The sequence below is a fragment of the Solanum verrucosum genome, unplaced genomic scaffold (genome assembly GCF_900185275.1).
Source record: "Solanum verrucosum unplaced genomic scaffold, falcon-dt-bn FXZP01000196.1, whole genome shotgun sequence".
Lineage (NCBI taxonomy): Eukaryota > Viridiplantae > Streptophyta > Magnoliopsida > Solanales > Solanaceae > Solanum > Solanum verrucosum.
The window spans coordinates 609531-630057 of NW_026020420.1; the positions used below are offsets into that span (position 1 = coordinate 609531).

The 20527-nt window shown below is 32.9% G+C and overlaps 3 protein-coding genes across 3 annotated transcripts; all 3 read left to right on the top strand.

Moving 5' to 3' along the window:
- The first annotated feature begins 1405 nt into the window (after positions 1–1405).
- Positions 1406–4457, top strand: LOC125841116 (calmodulin binding protein PICBP-like). The gene is made up of 2 exons (XM_049520129.1): positions 1406–2744; positions 2843–4457. Exons 1-2 carry the CDS (start codon positions 1406–1408, stop codon positions 4399–4401), a joined length of 2898 nt encoding a protein of 965 aa, XP_049376086.1. The 3' UTR covers positions 4402–4457.
- Positions 4458–14956: 10499 nt separating this feature from the next.
- On the top strand, positions 14957–16316 carry LOC125841033 (protein EARLY RESPONSIVE TO DEHYDRATION 15-like). The gene is made up of 2 exons (XM_049520026.1): positions 14957–15597; positions 15929–16316. The coding sequence occupies exons 1-2, from the start codon at positions 15261–15263 to the stop codon at positions 16060–16062; spliced, it is 471 nt and encodes a 156-aa protein (XP_049375983.1). The 5' UTR covers positions 14957–15260; the 3' UTR covers positions 16063–16316.
- Positions 16317–17531: 1215 nt separating this feature from the next.
- Positions 17532–20100, top strand: LOC125841089 (dihydroneopterin aldolase 1-like). The gene is made up of 3 exons (XM_049520098.1): positions 17532–17804; positions 18872–19064; positions 19808–20100. Exons 2-3 carry the CDS (start codon positions 18877–18879, stop codon positions 20010–20012), a joined length of 393 nt encoding a protein of 130 aa, XP_049376055.1. The 5' UTR covers positions 17532–17804; positions 18872–18876; the 3' UTR covers positions 20013–20100.
- The last annotated feature ends 427 nt before the right edge of the window (positions 20101–20527 follow it).

Here is a 20527-nt window from a genome sequence, read left to right on the forward strand (position 1 = left end):
TTATAAGTTTGAAAATAGGACTGTTTTATATATCCCAAATTTTCTTAAATAAATTAAAGTTATTTTCTAATAGAAAAAAAAAGCTCTATTTTGCGTCGGTGCCGACTTTATTGTTATAGTGATCTTCCAACTAGAATTTCCAAAATAGCCTTCAAATATTTATGATAATTAAAATCTTTTGAACTATTAGATCATCTTTATTTGAATTTTCATGTTTTTAAATTCCAAAATTTTATTTTAATAAGGTTTATCTATAGACACATTTTTAGAATGATTTGATAGTGTAAATTTTTTTTACGGTGTGTATTACTTAAACTTATATACTATATGTTGAATTTCTTAGTTAATTCGAGTTTTCATTTTTTTATATTTTGAGTTTGATCTCCCCTCGTCTCCCCGGTCACTAGTAAGAATTGACAAATCAATCTAATAAAAATTAACGGAAAAGAAAGTATCACTTTGTTGAGAAATAAAAGTTCATGCTTGATTGTTAAGATTTGAAGTGTTTGCAATGACATGTTCAATGTAATTTTATAAATAGAATTTAGAGGTGAAGGTGTGTACGCAGATCTTTTCAGTAACGATGAAATTTGTTTATGTGAATAAAGAAATAAAGGACCAATCACTTTGAACCAATATCTATATTTGCAATCTATTGTCATTTTTGTCAGCCATAACTTAAAATAAACACACTAACAAGATAACCTAACTTTAATTTCTTGACAACTAGTCAACTACCTTATAATAATAATAATATAAATTAGGGAATATAATCACTACCATTCATGTAATATTAAATGAAAAAAATCTCAACTCCAACACATCAGAAAAAACATTTCAACTACCTTCCAGAAAACAATTAACTAGTAAAAACGACACTTAAAATAAAATAAAATAAAGAAACCTTATTTCATTTTATTTTTTAAAAAAAGTCAAATCTTGGATAGACAAATAGCATTGAATGAACACTACCTTGACCACCAAGAGATGTACACCAGAGTCTCGAGTTTGAGTCATGAGAATAAAGGACCTGCTAGAAGTTGGAAGCGAGCCATTTTGTCCCCTTAATGGACCCACCTAACACAAATTCGGATTTGTTAGGCCAGTGAATTTCGCGTACCGGATGCTTTAACCAAATAAAGAAGTACTAGCTCAAAACTTGACATCTAGAAGGGACAAGACACCATTAAGAAACCAAACAAACTTAGGTTCTTTCCTTGCCTTTTTCATTGCTCAATCAACAAAAAATCCCAAAACAAGAGAAACCAACAAGTCCAATTTCAAAAGCCATCACCAAGAAGATTTTAAGAAACCAAAAATAGACTAATTAAGATAGAATTTTGTGCACTTTCTTTCTTATCAAAGAAGGAAAAAAAGATCATATTTTTTTTCCATTTTTTGCAAAATGATAACAAATTTTGGCAACAGAAAGTCATCTTGGAGAAGATCAAAATCAAGAATCAAGCAATTATCTCCCTCTGATTATGCAACAACCCCTCAACATCCATCTTCACTTGAAGTATCTGAATTGTCCACTCATTGTATGAAGGTAACAAGTTCATGTTCTGAAGGGAAACAAAGTCATATTCAGGCAAGTCCTCATAGTCCATCTAGTAGGAAATCGTCGAGTACTTTATCTAGTAGTTCTAAGTCAACTTGTTCATCCATTCTCAAGGATTCAAAGTTCCCTCAACAAGTGGAACTTCATCCTGGACTAAATGAATCAGACAGAGTTTCAAAAGTGAAAGTTTGTTCATACCATCACTGTTCACTCAATAAACGCTCTGATGATCCGTCACCCCCAATAAAACGCGTATATAGAAGGAGAAAACTCTTAAAATCACATAAAAGCATTAGACTAGAAAGTGAGTCCACTAATGCAGATAACTTTTCTATTGAGGATAGCAACCTTATACAAGATGTTGGAGTTTTCGGAGTAAATGAGGCTATTGATCAGTATGCTGATCTTGTTGAGATTGTGTTTGGTGAAACTTCATTTCCAGAGAGAAGTTATCAGGAGACGATCGACATAATGAGGAAATATTCCACACAACTGGTTACTTCTGATGTAGAATCAAATGATCAGAGTGTAACAACATCAGTTTTTTGCAATAATGAGGACAGAGATGCTGATTTCTGTCATACGGTTGCACTGCCACTTCTGATAAAGCCAGTTGACAATGATGTCACCACAGGTGAGGAGGATGAGGATATCAACAGAGAACTGTCTAAGAATGAACCATCGTTGACATATGATCTCGTTGAAGCAAAATGTAGCACTGAGTTTTCCTCTGCTTCAGCTAGCAACGATACAATGAAACTCGTAGACAATTTGCAAGAGACGGATGACAAAGCGAATCCAACTGAAGATGTTGATCCCAATGCCTCAGCCAAGAAGTTGAACATAGCCCAGTTTTCGAAAGAGAAGCATAGGAGCATGTGGAGCCTGATTCATAGACATATGCTTTTGGATGAATCTACAGAATTGGACAGCAAAGTGATCCGTGGAGCTGAAGAAGATAATTACAAGGATAGTGGCAAGAAATCTTGTGCAGCAGAAAGTTCTGATTCATTTTTGAGTTTTTCGGAAAGAGAGTCAATGACTACAAATCAGGATGCAAATAACCAGGAGATTGAAACGCGTAAGCTTTTAGCAGTTAAGCTAGTACGAGAAGCAATCAAGAGAATTCTTCTTCCAGAAGTTCAAGATCAGTCATCAGATAATCAATCAGTAACAAGTGAAGGTAAGACATGAAAACTTCTACATGTGATTGCTTACTCTCCTCTCCTTGTGTATTAAATTTTCTGCGAATTATTGATATAAGTATTCACTATACAACAGTGTGTACCGAAGAAAACTCCAACAAGTCAGACACCAAGAATGAGGAATGTGATAAGGCATCTAAGTCAGATGAAGGAAATGTTACCAGAGATAACACTGGCTGCCCTGAGAAACAGGAAAACGAAGAACTAGTCACGAACAAAGCTGAGAAGAAAGTGCCAACACACTGGAGCAATCTTAAAAGATGGATTATTCTCCAACGATTCATCAAAGAATTGGAAAAGTTGAGAAAATTCAACCCAAGGAAGCCGCGGTACCTGCAGCTGGAGCCTGATCCTGAGGCAGAAAAGGTTAATCTGAAACATCAGATAGAGGATGAGAGAAAAAGTGCAGAAGAATGGATGCTTGACTATGCTCTACAAAAGGCGATAAGTCAGCTTGCTTTGACTCAGAAAAGAAAAGTAGGATTACTTGTAACAGCTTTCGAAAATGTGGTTCCTCCCCGAGGCAGTAATATCCAGGTTACATTTCCTACACTGAAAACTAGAAATGAAGATAATTTGCAGACTGCAGGCAAGGGAAATGCATCAGTCTCCAATGCAGACAATGTTCGTAAACACGTAGACAAAAGGAATGCAGAAGATGACAGGTCGATGTTAAAAAATGATGATACTCAAAAGGCCATTGTCCTCTGCAAGAAGTTGGATGAAGTAACAAGCACTTTGAGTGACAAGGGATCGGTTGAAATAGAGAAGTTTGATGATTCTCTAAGCGGAACATCTTCTACTATCTCAAACTTAGGCAACGACGGTGATAAAACACATGAAAATAATATGAATCTCTCTGAATGTGAGGCCACAGTGAGCAAACAGAAGCACATCAGCATGTGGCATTTGATATCACAGCACATACTTTCAGATGTTGTATCAAAAATAGGGAATGAACAACTCAATGAGGTAAACAACAACAAAACACTAGCTGAAACGAATAGGGACAACTCTCTTCACGATTTCTCTGAAGAAAAAGATGATATGAGCCACAATGGGAGAAGTTTCAGCAGAAATGATGCTGTCAATCTCATAAGAGAAGCAGTTAGTCAGATCCTAACAACACCAACTCAAGATGATTCGTCCAATACACAGAGTGTCACTAGTAACATTGTTCAAGATGAACAGCCACCAAAAACTGATCATACAGATTGCGGAGAGCAAAATAGTACAAAGTCACTCTACGAAAGCTTGAAACATGGTGACAGTCAATTAGAAACAAAGGAACTTGCTGGTAATAATACTATCACTGAGAGTAAATTTGAGCCACCAAAGTCCAAGAACTGGAGCAAGCTGAAGAAAATGATCCTCCTTAAGAGATCAATAAAGGTATTGGAAAGAGCTCGAAAAGTCAATCCACAACCCCCTCAACTTTTGCCCCCTACACCTGATCAAGAACAAGAAAAAGTGGATTTGAGAAACCAAATGTCAAATGAGAGGAACAAAGCTGAACAATGGATGCTTGATAATGCAGTGCAGCACATGGTCAGTAAGCTAACTCCAGCACGAAAAACAAGAGTGGCGATGCTTGTGGAAGCTTTCGAAGCAGTTGTTCCACTCCCAGAAGTATGAATTCAATTGGAGTTGGAATAAACTTAGTCAAGCCAATTCTTTGAGAACCTTTTTACGCGAATTATGAAGGTAAACAAATTAACTACCTACACTTCCTAGAAATAGCTAAAGGTAGTTAACTCAAAAAAAAAAAACCTTAGAATGAACTGAAATAGAGGATCTGTTTTTCTTTCCCTTTTCATTCTGTTCCTTGAATAAGAGTTTGCACCTATCATTAGAGGTTAACTAAGGGATCGAAACAAGCTTATGCACTCGTTTGATAGTACTTTTACTCCACAGCAAGGACGCGGACAAGAGTTTGCACCTATCATTAGAGGTTAACTGAGGATGAAAGGACAGCTTTTTTATCATGATACATGATCAAAAAATCGACTATTGGACAGGTAAATGAAAAGTAATTTCAGAAGCTTGATCATTGCTTCAGCACATAAATAATAAAACAACAATATGATTTTTGTTTTTGGATTTATGAATGAAAGAAACTTTGACTCATGAGTATATGATCAATGAAAATGTTATCTGATGTACATTTCCTACCTGTTTATATTCAGCTTATTAATTCATCATCAAATAGAACAAGCTAAATGTAGAATGATCATACTAACTATATTTTGGATTGTTACAACAAAGTTCAATTTTGTTGAGTACTCATATATGACAGTTATTATATTAAGGTTCCGAAAATCGTAGGCCTTGATCCTGGTACACTAAGCATCTCGCGTTTAGGCAGGATCCGGAAAGAACCACATCCCTGATGACATATCATAGATTGACTTGATTCTATATTTTCTCTACAGGTAGAAAAACTGTTTGAAAATCTCAGTAAAATAAAGGTATCTTTCTCCCACATCGTTTATGAATAGAAGCTTTTGTGACTTCATAAATGAGAAACAAGACAGATACAATAGCCGAGCCTTGTAACGTGGGCTTGTGACCCGAGTGGGGGCAACAATGTGGTGGAATGTTGGGTTGTTCTTGATGGCTGGACTTTGAAGGGCTAATGTTCTGGCCTGCCCTATCCAAGCACAGAGTTGGGTCAAGTGGTCTTTGCGGAAGTATAGGCTGCTTGGCCTTTAGAGTGGGGCGGACTGCGTGAGGCTGGTTTTACAGAGCAACGAATAGTCCTCGCTCTATGCAGTGGAAGGATAACGGGCTAGTGCTCTCCGAGTCCAACAAAAACTTGATGGGCTACTTAATTAAACCACCACTTTTTTTTGCCCGAAATATGATTTATTTAATATGTATGAATTATTAATTTGGAATTCAATAACATAGAAGGGCTAGAATCTCGAAATTATAAGATTCAAATCTTGGATCTGCCTACGTTGAAAATATTTATATCAAATCATGTGAACTTACTTTAACAAGGTGAAAATATGTGTTCATTGACTATGATTAAATGCTTGAAATTTGTAATAAATTCACATATAGCACCTTTTGTGATCTCTTTTGTTCTATGATTTTGGTTAATTCAAATTGATTCAAGACTCTTTTGCTCTAGAATCAATCCCTTTAGGCGCAGGAAGATTTGGTTATGTCAAAAAATTAACACTCTTTCCAACGTTTCTATCGTAAGAAGGAAAGTCCTCCATTAAAGAAAGCAGTCAAGCGATGAAATCGAGAAATAGTATAGTTTTGCACTTTCTTGTAGTACCTTTTGTATAAAATCTATAAACGTCTAATGAAATAATGTCATAGATCTAGACTTGATTGACTTTCAGTTTTTCACCCATAAAATAAAGGTAAAGTTAGGTACACATTGTGTCATATTCTCCCACATCGTTTTTGAACAATGACTTATTTGTGTTTATATTTTAAATGACAAGACTCAACATCGCCGAGCCTTGTAACGTGGGCTTGTAACCTAAGTTGGGGCAACAGTGTGGTGGAATGTTAAACTGATCTTGAAGGCTGGGCTTGGCAGGCTAATCTCTGGACTGCCCTATCCAAGCATGGAGTTGGGCCAAGTGGTCTATGCGAAAGTATGGGTTGCTTTGCCTTTAGAGTGGGGCGGACTGCGTGAGGCTGGTTTCACAGAGCAACGAATAGTCTCCGCTCTATGTAGTGGAAGGATAACGGGCCAGTGCTTTCCAAGTTCAATAAACACCTAAGGGGCTGTCTAATTAAACCACCACTTTTTGTCTTATTTAGCCCTTTCTACTATCCAATTCAATTTCATTGTTGCTCAATTCTCAAGTAAATGCAAATGATTTATTTTGGGCAAATGCTTGTGTGTCTTATTTAGCCCTTTCTACTATCCAATTCAATTTCATTGTTGCTCAATTCTCAAGTAAATGCAAATGATTTATTTTGGGCAAATGCTTGTGTAGAATTGATGTATATAATAGGTGGATTTAAGATTATAAATTTCACGTTTTAAAGAGAATTTTCCAATATTATATATATGAGTTATCTAAATGTGTAAAACGATATTTTATACTGACCATGTATATTTGAATTATTACATGAAATGAATGATAAAATCATCAAAAGGATGTGATGCAGTGGATGAGGTTGCTCGTTAACTAAAGATCTCGTGTTTGAGCCCTAGTTATGGAAAGATCTTTGGAAGGATAACGGGCTAGTGCTTTCCAAGTTCAATAAACACCTAATGGGCTGTCTAATTAAACCACCACTTTTTGTCTATATTTAGCCCTTTCTACTATCCAATTCAATTTCATTGTTGCTCAATTCTCAAGTAAATGCAAATGATTTATTTTGGGCAAATGCTTGTGTAGAATTGACCTATAATAATAGGTGGATTTAAGATTATAAATTTCACGTTTTAAAGAGAATTTTCCAATATTATATATATGAGTTATCTAAATGTGTAAAAATGATATCAAATAGTCTAAACATAAAAAGGTATCATATAATGTATGGAGCAACAACTTCCACATGAATTATTTCATACATACAATAATACAAGTCGAATGGTTGATAATGATTTAGGCCTATGTATGTGTGTTTTCATTGACTATTTTGTGGTGATAAGTAGTTGGAACTTTCATATTGTGGCCAACTTTTGACGTTACTAGTACATATTTTATTCCACTTATCTCTTCTAATAAAAGCATGCAATAATGCAAATTAAATAATGGAGTAAATTAATCAGCTATAGTTAATTGACCACATACATTGAATTGCTGCCCTTTCAAAATTGTTGTTCTTCTTTTAATTAATTAGATGTAATTACTGTTTAACGAGCTATTAGAATAAGACTAAAAACTTTACTTAGTATAATTATTGTTAACTAAGATGGTTTGTGCTATGAAGAGGAGATGTACATATGTTCCGATAAGTAGGTGTGAAAGATCGGCTATGGTGGATCTAAGGAGAGGTAGAGATAGACTGAAAATATATTAGGAAAAAGTGTTTAGACAACAGGACATGATACATCTTTAGTTTACAAATGATATGACTCTAGATAAAAAGTTATACAAATCGAGAATTAGGTAGAAGTTTAGCAGGTAGTAATTGAGTGTTGTGTCACTTTTTTGTGGAAAAGACATAGTAATAGTCGTTCGGAACACCTTACTTACTCCATCTTTTCCACATCAATAATATTATTATTTTGTTCATATTGTTATTTTTCTTTTCTCGTTAACATGACCTCTTCACTACTGATTTTTTTTTCCAGACTTGCTTTGAAATATTTTACTCGAATCTAGGGTCTATTAGAAGGCAAGTCTACATATTCTACCACTCTCCCAATGAGACTACACTAAATATATTATTATGATAGTTTTATTCAATGGACTAAATACATATAATTGATGAACATGATTTGATGACTAAATACATATAATTGATGAACATGATTTGATTTTTTTAAGTGGGGAAATACCGTTTACCCTTTTTAAAAAAATTCTATTCTATTTTTGACGTAGACAATTATCAAAATTTACTTGGCCAGCAAAGAACAATATTGTTTAGTGGAAAGAGAATCTTTATTTTGGTCCAAATACGAATCTATAATATTTATATATTAGCTCTTATAATAAACCAAAGGTCGTTTAAAGTATCTCTCAAAGAATCAAAAACAGAATATGATTTTAATAATCCCACTAACCACATGCCTAACTGCCTAATGAAATTCATTCTCAATAATTCGCTATAATAGCATCATTTGTCTGATTAATATTTTTGATTACGATAGCAAGATATTATTATTTATTTAGATGGTGACATAAAATACGAACGTGGAAGATCATTGTTCAGGTGATATATCAAAGTGGTCGGCATAGATACTACTACTACAACAAATTTAAAATTAACATAAAATAATAAATGAATAATTAGTTAAATTAATCTTATTTAATTTTTTGTGAAAGAGAAAAAAACCGTTTTTTCCTTGTCAAAGGCTATCATGAAATTGCAAGTCACTATCATTTTAGGCTCATCTTTGTGGGTTACCAACCCTAGAATATAATACTCCATTTGTTTCCTTTCAGTTGTCACGATTTTCTTTTTTCAGAGTTAAGACATAATAACTTTGACTAACATTTTACAATGTATTATTCATCATATTGATATGCAAAAAATTACAATTTATAGTATTTTTCGTATAGTTTTTAAATTTATAAATTTTTAGTTTAAAATATCAAATAAATGTAATTTATTTAAAGTTAAAAATTAGTCAAATTAACTTTCAAAAAATGCAACATGACAACTAAAATGAAACGGAGAGAGTATTATATTTCATAATTATTATTTGTATTACCCTTTATGATGAATTAATGAAGTAGGTAGTATCTTATAAGGAATTAAGGTCGGAATTGATTTCTTTTATTAATGTCTTTTTAGTCGAGTTCTCATACTAGACTTGTCTAATACGGTTTGCATCTTCTCGTGTGATTTGCAAATTTTTGCACAGAACCGAAAGTATTATCTATATTTTAAAGTATTTGCACACTAATAAATAAAAATTTAATAATAGATGACCTCTATATTTTGAATATATTTAATTTATTAAAAAGATTATTGTTAATATTTAAAAGAGAGTTAGTAGTTGCTTACTTGGACATGTATTGTTTGCGCATGGTGTCACTAATAAAGTCAATTAAACTCGTGAATTGGACTAGTGGAGTATTTTATTTTATTTCAACAAAAGCAAGTTTGAATTTTTCTTCTTTCTAACAAGTAGGTAGATCAATAGTACAACCTACCAAGGTGCTACGACGGATCGATTCTTTATTTTTAATCAAATATTATATATTTAAGTCGTAAAACTTTTTTTACTAAGAGTGTTACTCCTGTAAATAGCCTATATACACCACAAACCTAAATTCTTTGATTGATTTATTCAAATATCTTCTTAATAAATCATCATTTAGATTTTATCTCTATTTTTAAAGACGTGTAAATATAATTGTTAAAACTAGCAAAACATTAGGTTGGTGTGTCTACAAGTTCTAAACTTTAAAAAGTTCATAATTTACAAAATAAAGAAAAAAAGATAACTGTCGAAAATTTCACAAATTAGACGAGTCAGTAAAATCTAATACCAGATAGTTATACCTACAACAACAACAATCCAGTGTAATTTCATAGGTGAAGACCCTAAACCCTAGTAGTGTGTAAAGTTAGATCCTTTGCTTGGAATATTCTAGGAATAAAAAAAGCATTTTTAACAAAAAAAAGAAAAATAAATAAGAAGAATCCAACTCAAAAGCAATGACTTTTCAATACCCTTTGAGGGTGTCTAGTTTTTTTCTATAAATAAGTGAAATACACATCATAATTTTTAACACAACAAAAAAACTCCAAACAAATTTTTAATTAGCACTTTGATGGCTGGTCTTCAATACAAATTTTTTCCAACAGATTTTTTCTTCCCAATTCAAAAAACAGTTAGTGGAGACAACATATCAAAGCAAAATCTCTTAATCAAGATTAGAAATAATGATGAATCTTTAATTGAGGATTCAAAGGGCAAAATTGTCATTAACAACAACAAGAAGAATCTCAAAGCTATTTCTTCATCTTCATTAGCTTTGGTTCCTGTGCCAAAACAGAAGAAAGATCAAGATTAATTAAGAATAAAGATCTGATTATTCTTTTAATCATATAGTAATTAATTGTATGATTAAGAATAATCTTGTTCTGTTTTCTCTCAGTTTTTCTTCAATTTCTGTTTTCTTTTTTCTTTTTTCTTTTTTTGAGTATTATATATATAATATGTATTATTTAAGTTTGCAATCGAATAATACAGGAAACATTGTTTCTATGATCATATCTATTTTTTCATGTCTTGTCAATTTTTTTTTTTGCTCATTTAGTAGAATTATTGGATGTTCACTCATGTGAAAATATTATCGAGAAGAAAATAACAATGGCATGAATGATTAAGAAAATGGAGATTCTAATTATCAATCGACTCAATTATAAGATCACTAACTTATAGTATTTGAAATCACTTTTGTTTGTTATCGTTTTATTTACATATATTCTCGTGGTTAACAAAGCGTTTCGTATTTGTTAAATAAGTCCATCTAGTTTTTTTTTGTTAGGCCTATTATTTTACTATTTCAAATTCTTATAGTTAAAAAAAAAAAAAAAACTCAAATTTAAACACTATTAAAAATATGAAAAAGGTTTTTTTTTTCTTCCTAGTGATGGCATGATATTTTAGACTAGAAATTAACAAAATTGCTCAATTTTAGAGGGTCTTCAGTCAAATTTGACTTTTATTTTCTAATTTAACATGTTTTTGGTCAATTATGGTGGCTTTGTGATGAAAACAAACAACAATATTTTTAAAAAATAGAGTCAAGTGCAGCTAGCTAAGCACATGCCGTATATTTTGAATCATATTAGTTGTTATATTTTATGAGAATTAGTTTGACTGAATTTTGAAATTACAATAAATTTATTTAATATATTATTTTAAAATTATATAAATGTCAATAAGGAAATTAAAGTATATCATTAAATATATATCTAAAATTGAGAGAGGTTGGTGAACCTAGACATATGGTAAGAAGGTTTGCTTATATTATGTTAATTGACTTTAAAGGTTTTAGCAGATTATTTTTTCTATTACACGCTTTTTAATTAATTATAAATAAAAAGATGATGAAAGGGAGTTGTTCATATGGTAAGTATCATTCACTTTTAAGTTTCAATTCGAAAATAGTAAGTTCAAGTTATCAAAAAAGTAAAAAGAATAAGAGCTCACTCCTAAGTACGAGAGAGTAAGTACAACTTAAGTACGACTTTAAGTTAGTGGCTTCGAAAGAAAAAATAAATACTGGATTTAATTGATTTCCACATGCTCTTTGTTGTCCTTTGAAGACTTCAACAACCAATTTTACTTTGAAACCAACTTCCTTTTCTCAATTATGCACCTTTTGTGCTGTCTACTTTAATATTTTTGGGTACTCACGTTTAGCATATGCTTTATCAAGTTAACATGTGGAGGAACTTTAAGACTCTTTTGGTATTCGACTATTATTAATATTTTATTTGTAAGATCGATAAATATATGTAACCAATTTAGTCTAACTGAATAGCTTTTAGTTTAAGTTCAATATGTGTGGTCAAAGATTAGTTAAATATGTATAAAGATTAATTTACTAATACTTGATGTAGTTGTCCAAAAATTTAACTCATAAAATTTGAATCTCAACTCCATTTATATAGGAGTAAATATTAGATTCGAACCTAACATGTTGCAGAAGGATAATTTCTCAATAAATATATTTGAACGACTTTTTAAAAGAGGAACAAATTCTAAACGATTTTCTTTAAAAAATTTTTGTGTGTAAATCAACCAAATGATAAAGAACAACCCAAGCCAAATGAAAATTTGATCTTATATATGGAGTTTGAAGATGGATTAGATTCGTTTTTGTTGTTGTTGATAAATTCCTATTTTAAATCCGATAAAATTTAACGTCCACGACATTCAAGTTAAATACTTTGAAGAAATTGGGGTAGCATCGCAAGTTTGAAGTTCGTTAACACTGACTATAAGTTAAATACTTTTGAAAAAAAAGGACATATAAACATCTAATATTGAGCTAAGCCTGGACTTGGCCCAACTGATTCATTGGACTTAGTTCTTGGCCCAGTTCCTAACTAGCTCATTGGTCCTGGGCCTCCTGGCCCATAACTAATCACAAAGCCCATCCAAAGAAACAAACAATATAGTCTTTTTCTCACTAACTTTCACCTTTTTCATTTCTTTTCGTATCCTCGACCATCGTAAACAACCTCTCTATTCTAATAAATTAGGAGTAAAATTGGTATATGCTCTATTTTCATCAAAACTCAATTATGATATTATACTAGATATATTATTATTGTTTCTTTAACTCTCATCACCATGAATTCCTTAGTCTGATATTTTTGACGATTCTTTTATTTCTTTAGCTTTCTTTCTTCCTCAAATCGAAAATAAAGTGAACATATGACACTCAACTTTACAAAGCATTTAGCAATTGTGATATTAAAAACAAAAAAATTCAAACAATCTATTCCCATAAGTTTCTTTTGATACAATGATCTCATCATAATAACAAGAATTTTTGTACAATCTCATACTTTTCTTTTGCTAACAATATAATTAGATCTCTCAATAACATCTATTCTTTATAACAATGTACAAAACTTCATATCACGATATATTTTAAAAAATAAAATATATTTAAATAAACAATACCGTTATAGAAAGATTTAACTATCTTCGACCTAAATTATTCATTCATTTGGAATTTCTATGAATATTTAGGTGGGTGGGTGGGTGGGCGCACCGACCTACTCATCCATGTGCACGACGCGTATTACAGGGGATTTTAGCTAAACAATGGGTCCCACTAAACCATTCATTTGAATACATCATCATAACTACTCCAATAATTCTCCACCGTCGATCAAAACACTCTCATCAATCAACCGTTCATTATAATACAATATTGGGCCTACACACAATTATGAAAAGGATCAATCACCGTTAAATGGTCCCTACAAGAAGTTTCATATCAAGTCAATTTCTAACACCTGTATACACACTTTTTTTTTACCGGCTGCTTGTTTTGTCTGCTTGTTTGTAGTCGGTAGATTAATACGATTCGAGAGAAAAATATTAAAAACACCTCTAAACTTGATGTAAATTGTTAGTTTTGTCTTTGAACTATTGATAGTCATAAAAACATTCTTTAAACTCTTGTACGAGGCTACGAGCGTAAAACTCTTAATATAAATTGAAAACACCTTGAACTTTGACGAGAATTTAAGGATGTATTTCACCCATATATCAAGATGAAGATGTATTAAAGTTCAATTAGTTAACTAGAAAGAAGTTTTTGTTTGAATTTGCCAACCATTCACGTCAAATTTAGGAGGATTTTCTATAGTTTTCTCAAATGACAAAAATTGATGGGTAATATATATCGCTCAAAATGACGTAATATATTGCTTCTTTCTTAATTAGAGATTTCAAGTTTGAGTTTGGATATGAAAAAAATTCTAATAGAAAGGTTTCGCCTAAATGAGGCTCTACGAGACGTAAATCCGAATTAGTTGAGCTCCAATACGAATTCGAAAAAAAAAGAAGAAGGTATATTTACTAGTTGGGAAATTAACCGGTTTATGGAAAATTGACCGGAGGTCCCGGTTTGCTATTACTAATATCTGTTTGGCTATAAAAGAATATCTGGAATACTTTAATTAGAATTATTTAAGTATCCTCCAAGGTCAATCAGTGGACTGGTTCGGTCTATCTAACCTCAAGTTCGGTTCCAAACCTAATAGGCTCGGTATTCCTGCCTATAAATATAAGACCTCAAGTGCAGATAAGATTTCATACGTGTACGAGATCGTCTCCGTAGCTGAAGAACAAAAAATCTGTAAAAAGGTACTGTAAATTCGCCATTAAAGCTTCTTTCAAGCTTTCAAGTATTTTTCTCGCTTCTAATTCTTCGATCTGTTGAATCATATCTAGTTTTTTTTTTTTAAAACATTTTTTAATGAATATGTTGTTAGCTTTTGTTTTGATGAATTATATATGCTGATAGATGAATATGTTTGAAAATTGTGATTAATTGTGATATGTGTTGTTTGTTGAGTAGTTTTAGATTGATTTTTGAAGTCAATTTGAGTCAATATCGTGTACTTTTTTGTTGATGAAATAGTGAAGACTATGGTTTTGAGTAGATCTGTGAAGGATCCAGGTGTTTTTCGAGAAAGTGAGGTTAATTATTGTTAGTTTATCTGAAAGATTGATGGAGGAGCATGTTTGGCTATGGAAATATGAGATTTTTGAGTTGTATGAGTTAGGGTTTGGAGTAGCGAGTTGAAATTGCAGTAGAAGAAGGCTAGTAATTGTGGTATGAGGTTATGTTGCTTGGACTCTTCAAAAATGTTGATGGCTGCGTGTCTGATCGTTCAGAAGTAGTGTTTGGGTTTTTTGAAGGATCCAACACGATGTGCCATCATTTTTGGAGAGTCCGAGCAACATAGGTATGAAGTGTTTACCTCATGTCTGTGGCGCTATGGTTTTGACTGTGTAGTAACAGGTGCTAGATAGAATCATTGCTGAGAGATTAGAAAGGATATTGTTGAAGTTTGGTTAGAGCTTTATCCATGCGAGACCTGATAATTTGGGTTTTCTAAATCGTATGTTCCTCGAGAATGTTAATTTTCCTTTTCTGTAGTGTTCAGTTACCATACTTTGATAAATTTGCTCATGAATTTGGTTTATTAGGCCAGGAAAAACTTCTACTTTAGTTCTGTGGGTGATTTTAACATTGAAGTTGAAACTTGACGTACTAAATATGGTCATATTCGGTATGTCATGCACTAATGTGTTTTTTGTTTCATCGAACAACTTCAGGCATCAATTTTGAAAAAGCAATATGGCACTAGTTTCTGGAGGAAGATCAACATTGAATCCAAATGCGCCTCTCTTTGTTCCTTCATTCGTGCGCCAGGTAGAGGATTTTTCACCAGAATGGTGGAATTTGGTGACAACCTCAACATGGTTCCATGACTATTGGATGAGCCAGAACCAGGGAGAGGAATATGGTGCTGGTAATGATGTTGCTGATTTGCTTCCTGAAAATATTGATCTCAATGTTGATGAGGACATCTTGAACATGGAAGCTCAGTTTGAGGAATTTCTTCAATCTTCCGAAAATGGGCAACAAGGAATTAAGTCATCTCTCTATGGTGTCAATGCGATGCCACAATATGGTATGCACAATCTGTCTCTGTCTTGTAATTAACCTACAGTTAGCACAAAGATATTGTTCGGTTTGCATGGTTTACTGAAGTTTTAGTGCAGAACCTGTCTGGAAAAACCAAAAAAAGTGAGGAACCTTTAGTCAATTAAATCTTTATACTATAAACTCTACAAGTCCGGGGATCCCTGCCGGTGTCGGAATTTGTGTGAGCATGTTGAAACAAGATGGGAAAATTCCTTCATTACTGGTCTTAGTTGTGATTATTTTTGGTGTTCACTATGGTTATTACTGTTTTTCTTAAATGATGATTTCCTTGTAAACTCTACCCACTTGATGAACAGGTTTACCATCTGATGCACTGATAAGAACATTGAGTTCACCAAGATCCCCCATTGGGCCACCCAAATACTTTGAGAAGGCATCCAAGATCGTGAGCCCGAGGAACAGTTTCCGCAGCATCCAGCAGCCTCGTTGAAGATCCAGTCTCTTGGTTTACTTTCAGGAAGTCAGTTGTTAGTTTGCAGCAGTTTAGAAAGTCTCTTTAAGTTTTAGTTTCATGTAAACCTTTGTATAGAGCAAGGTAGGTGGCACTCTTGTATCTAGCCTTGTTCATAGTCTGATATCCTTTCTTTAGCTTAACTTCTTGTAAACAACAGAACTGTAAAAGTGAAAAAAATTTGTAAAAACCAGTTGAACAAAAGTGAAAAAAAGAGCAGCTATTAAGTTTCATTTCTCCAAATAGCAATGATGTGAATTATGGTGGTCATTTAGTTTGCTCCTAACCTTCCTCTACTTTTTTTTTTCCATAATATAAATTTGGACCCAAGATTTTACTCGTGTAGCATAATTGTGCTATTTGCAAGTAGTAATGGAGTCCGAAACTTTGATGAAGGGTGTGTTACAATATAATTTTTCAGTGTAGGGTGTGCGTTGGATCAACCTTCGCCTTTAAGTGGCTTTGCCCATGTTTGCAAGAACATGTCCCTCACATCCTTTATGATCCCGGTATATGGTTTGGATATAAAGGCAAATTCAAGATTTAAACTCGTAGGCATTCACAATAATGTTATTTTGTTAAATGTTGACATGAACGGCCAAAAATTAGTGGAATATGATGCTTTATCCTGCCTATATATTCGTTTAAAAGATGCATTACTTGTGTGGCCAAGTTATCAGCACCATAAAAGTAGAAAAAAAGATGGCACTAGAAAAAGTAGTATGTTTTCATGCAAACGGTCAATTCCATTCCTAATCAAATGACATATTCTCCCTTCAATTCACAAGAAAGTAAAAACGACTTTTAAATTAAAAATATATAGAAGGTACGAAAACACTTTTTAATCTTATGATCTTAAGTATGTAACAAGATAGACAAATTAAAACGGTGAGGGTATAATAAAAGATGGAAAGCTGGGTTAGTGTTTGATACAGTATGATTAAGCCACTTGTGTGCTGGACCCAAGAGCTAGTGGACAATTTAAAAATTGGCAATTTGGGTCTGAATTCAGTGTATTAAAACAGGATGAGAAAGGGACATATATTAGGATTTGATTAGTGGAATTTGTATGCTAGTGTTTACAAACCAATTTTAAATGATTTACACCTTAATTATTTGGTTCCCTATAGTGGCATGGTAATTAAAACGTGATCAATGGAGTATTAGAATAAGTAAGTTTATATCTTTTCTCAAAGTATTTCATGGGTAGAATACAGACCTTAATATTTGTGTTTAAAAAATCAAAACAAATTTGCAAACAAATTATTAGTCGGTCATGATGTAGCTAATTTTTTTATGAAAATGATTGAATACAAAATTTGAATATATATTATGTTTATCTAAGTGTATCTTCGAAATAAGTTCTTTTTTATTATTTCTCAAGTCTAATTCTAATAGTAAGGATATTAAATTAATAACTTGAAAGTGTAATTTCAAAATTTACCTATTTGAAAGTAAATGAGTAAATTTATTTATTTTCTTTCTATATTTTGATACAATATTTTAAAGATAGTGATTTGAAAAGTGTAAATTTAATTATGAGATTTTATTATTAAAAGATAACACTACAAAATATGCAAAATAAAACACACAAAAGATATTTATACTCATTTTCCATATTCAGAAGCCCGGAAAACTTCCAATCAAAATTATTATTCAGATTCCGGCGGCTTTCCGGCTGTTCGCCGACCATTAACCAGTCGTCGTAAAACCCAGCTCCAGTAAGTGCTAAAGCTTATGCCTTTTATTAGTAGTTGTTCTTTCTTGAGCTGATTTGATCTTATTCTAAACTAATTTGGGTCTCTGAAATCATTTAATTGTTCAAAAAAAAGTTTGGGGTTTGAAATATTCAATTGATTTTGATATATAAGCATGTAAAGGTAGAATCTTTATGACTGCATAATAAGAATTTGATGTAGAGCAGCAAAAAAGGAATTTTCTGTTAGATGTAGTGGTTAAAATTTAAGGACCAAACAGAAGTTATGGTTTTTTTTTTCCAGAATGTACTATTGCTAGAGTTTGGTTGAACGGAGGGTCTATGAAAATAGTCTCTCTACCTCTTATAGGTAGGTGGTGTTAATATTTTTTATCTACATGTAGATGTTGAATCACCTTCAGCTAGTTCATGTGTTTACTTCTTCAGAGTTTGAAAGACCTTAGTGAAAATCCTGGCTCCACTACTGTTTGCGGGATCTCATGAGGGGACCAATTATTTGCAAGACTTATCTATTTCAACTTCATGAAGGCAAAGCTGTTGAAAGATGTTTAAAGAACCATATTTTTTTTGGTTAATTGGATAGATATATGTACTCGACAAAATTTACAAGTTAAGGGTAGCGCTATAGATCCTTGATAGTTCATTGATGTAAACCAAATTAGTCTTTTGAAAGTAGTTCCTAGAATGTCTACACATATTGAGTCATTTGCAAACACCTAAGGAACTACCAAAATACTTAGCTTATCAAAAAGTTTCTTCTTTGCTCCTCCTTAGCAAGAAGGTCTGCTAACCTATTTTGCTCTCCGTAGTTATGCTTGATGTCTGTATTCCTCAGTGTTTGCATCAATAACCTGCGTTCAGAAGTAATAGAAGAGTGAGGAATGTGTCCTTGTTTAGTCATTTTGTTACCTCCATAGGATCAAATTGCTAGGACTTAATTGATCACATGACCTGCTTTAGTTTGCAATATTTATGAGGATTTTTTTTTGTATAACCATCTGGTATCCGGTTCGGGCCCCTGTGAATGAAGAATCCCCTGTAATGACTTCTTTTATGAGTATCCGATGACAGGTCACATGGACATGCCAAAAGGAGACAAACTTGTGCTGAGGGGTTTAAAGTTTCATGGATACCATGGGGTGAAGCAAGAGGAAAGGAAGCTTGGTCAGAAGTTCCTGGTAGATGTTGATGCTTGGATGGATCTTCGACCTGCTGGTGAATCTGACTGCTTGTCCGATACTCTAAGTTATACTGATATATACCGGTGAGTGATGCTTTCGAGTTTGTTCATTTTGCATTTTTGATAGTTGAGATGAACGAACAGAAAGAACTTTATTTCATAGCTTAATAAATGAAACATCTTGAATATTTCTGTAACAAGGTTCTTTAGCTCAGAGGTCCGTTTAAATAATACTCTTTTCACCGGATAGAAAATATACGAGGATTGAGCAGTTTCACCAAAGTTAAATTGGGTTATAAACAGCTGTAAAAGGTGTAATGATTTTATAAGTTCTCGTAGTAAGAACTTGACTCATTTGAAACATTTTCTAGATCATACTGAAGCAGATTCTTGATGCTATGTTGTTTTTTGGATATTCCATCATACATTGGAATTTTGATGCCACCGCTAGAGGCTCTCGTAATGTTCTACTTTCTTGAGGAAAAATGGACTATTGCCTTACTATTATTTATCTTAGAGGAGTTCACTTTGCACCTAAAGGCGGGATCTAGTGGTCTGGATCCTGATTACTCAAGTAAATCTCATGTCAGTGTGTGGTAATAAGAAACACCTGAAATTCCAATAGTTTAATCACTGATACAAGGGAATTTTCCTATTGGCGCTAACTGATCTCCTGGACTGTGTTTGCTTGTAAGTTACAGTTGCTTTTCTTGTCTTAGCAGTCTTTAAGAATAAACATTTCGCGGATCAATTTTCTAGCTAGGCACGTATGCTTGCTTTGGTGTGATCATTCATTGATTCTATCTTTTAAATCTATGGATTGGCAGAATAGTGAAAGAGGTTATGGAGGGGTCACCTAAAAATCTGCTAGAATCTGTGGCTCAGCTTATAGCATCGACAACCCTCACCAAGTATCCACAGGTATCTGCTGTTCGCGTTCAAGTTGGAAAGCCTCATGTGGCCGTCCAAGGGCCTGTTGACTACTTGGGTGTCGAGATCATTAGATACAGAGATCTTGATGTTCAAAACTAGTACATAATGCTTGTATTATTAACAACTTCAATTTTCTGCTGTTTGACAATCATTTTCAAGCCAGTACAATTTGATCAATTGTCTCAAACTCTTGATACTTAATTGAATAATGCCTTTACTACACACTTCTGCAGGGGAACAAAGTTCCCAAAAATAAAAGGGCAGTTCGGTGCATGATGCATTCCACGTTCACACAGGTTTCGGTGCAATCTACCTTGAGCAAGCATCATTGATTTCGTAGTTCGAACACTTTACCATTGCTCAAAACAAGAATATAGAAATTGAATTGAAGTACTTCTAGGTAATACTTTTGGCTGGAAAAGAAAGTTGACAAAAAAATAAATTGTATTTACTGAAAATAATGATAGCTCTTTAGGGCAAGAAAAATGAACTCTCTCAGTAGAAATAAGAAACACAAGTTTCACAAGCGACATTTCACCCGATTGCCTGCTCCTTACACAATCATCACTACCATCATAATTCTATTTGCTTAGATTATATATAGACATTATTGA

What these genes read in the sequence shown, in the direction of transcription:
- LOC125841089 (XM_049520098.1), top strand. Translation starts at nt 18,877, where the DNA reads ATGGACATGCCAAAAGGAGACAAACTTGTGCTGAGGGGTTTAAAGTTT. An exon ending in AGTTATACTGATATATACCG is followed by an intron (nt 19,065 to 19,807) that starts GTGAGTGATGCT and finishes ATGGATTGGCAG; the next exon opens with AATAGTGAAAGAGGTTATGG.
- LOC125841116 (XM_049520129.1), top strand. Translation starts at nt 1,406, where the DNA reads ATGATAACAAATTTTGGCAACAGAAAGTCATCTTGGAGAAGATCAAAA. An exon ending in TCAATCAGTAACAAGTGAAG is followed by an intron (nt 2,745 to 2,842) that starts GTAAGACATGAA and finishes ACTATACAACAG; the next exon opens with TGTGTACCGAAGAAAACTCC.
- LOC125841033 (XM_049520026.1), top strand. Translation starts at nt 15,261, where the DNA reads ATGGCACTAGTTTCTGGAGGAAGATCAACATTGAATCCAAATGCGCCT. An exon ending in CAATGCGATGCCACAATATG is followed by an intron (nt 15,598 to 15,928) that starts GTATGCACAATC and finishes CTTGATGAACAG; the next exon opens with GTTTACCATCTGATGCACTG.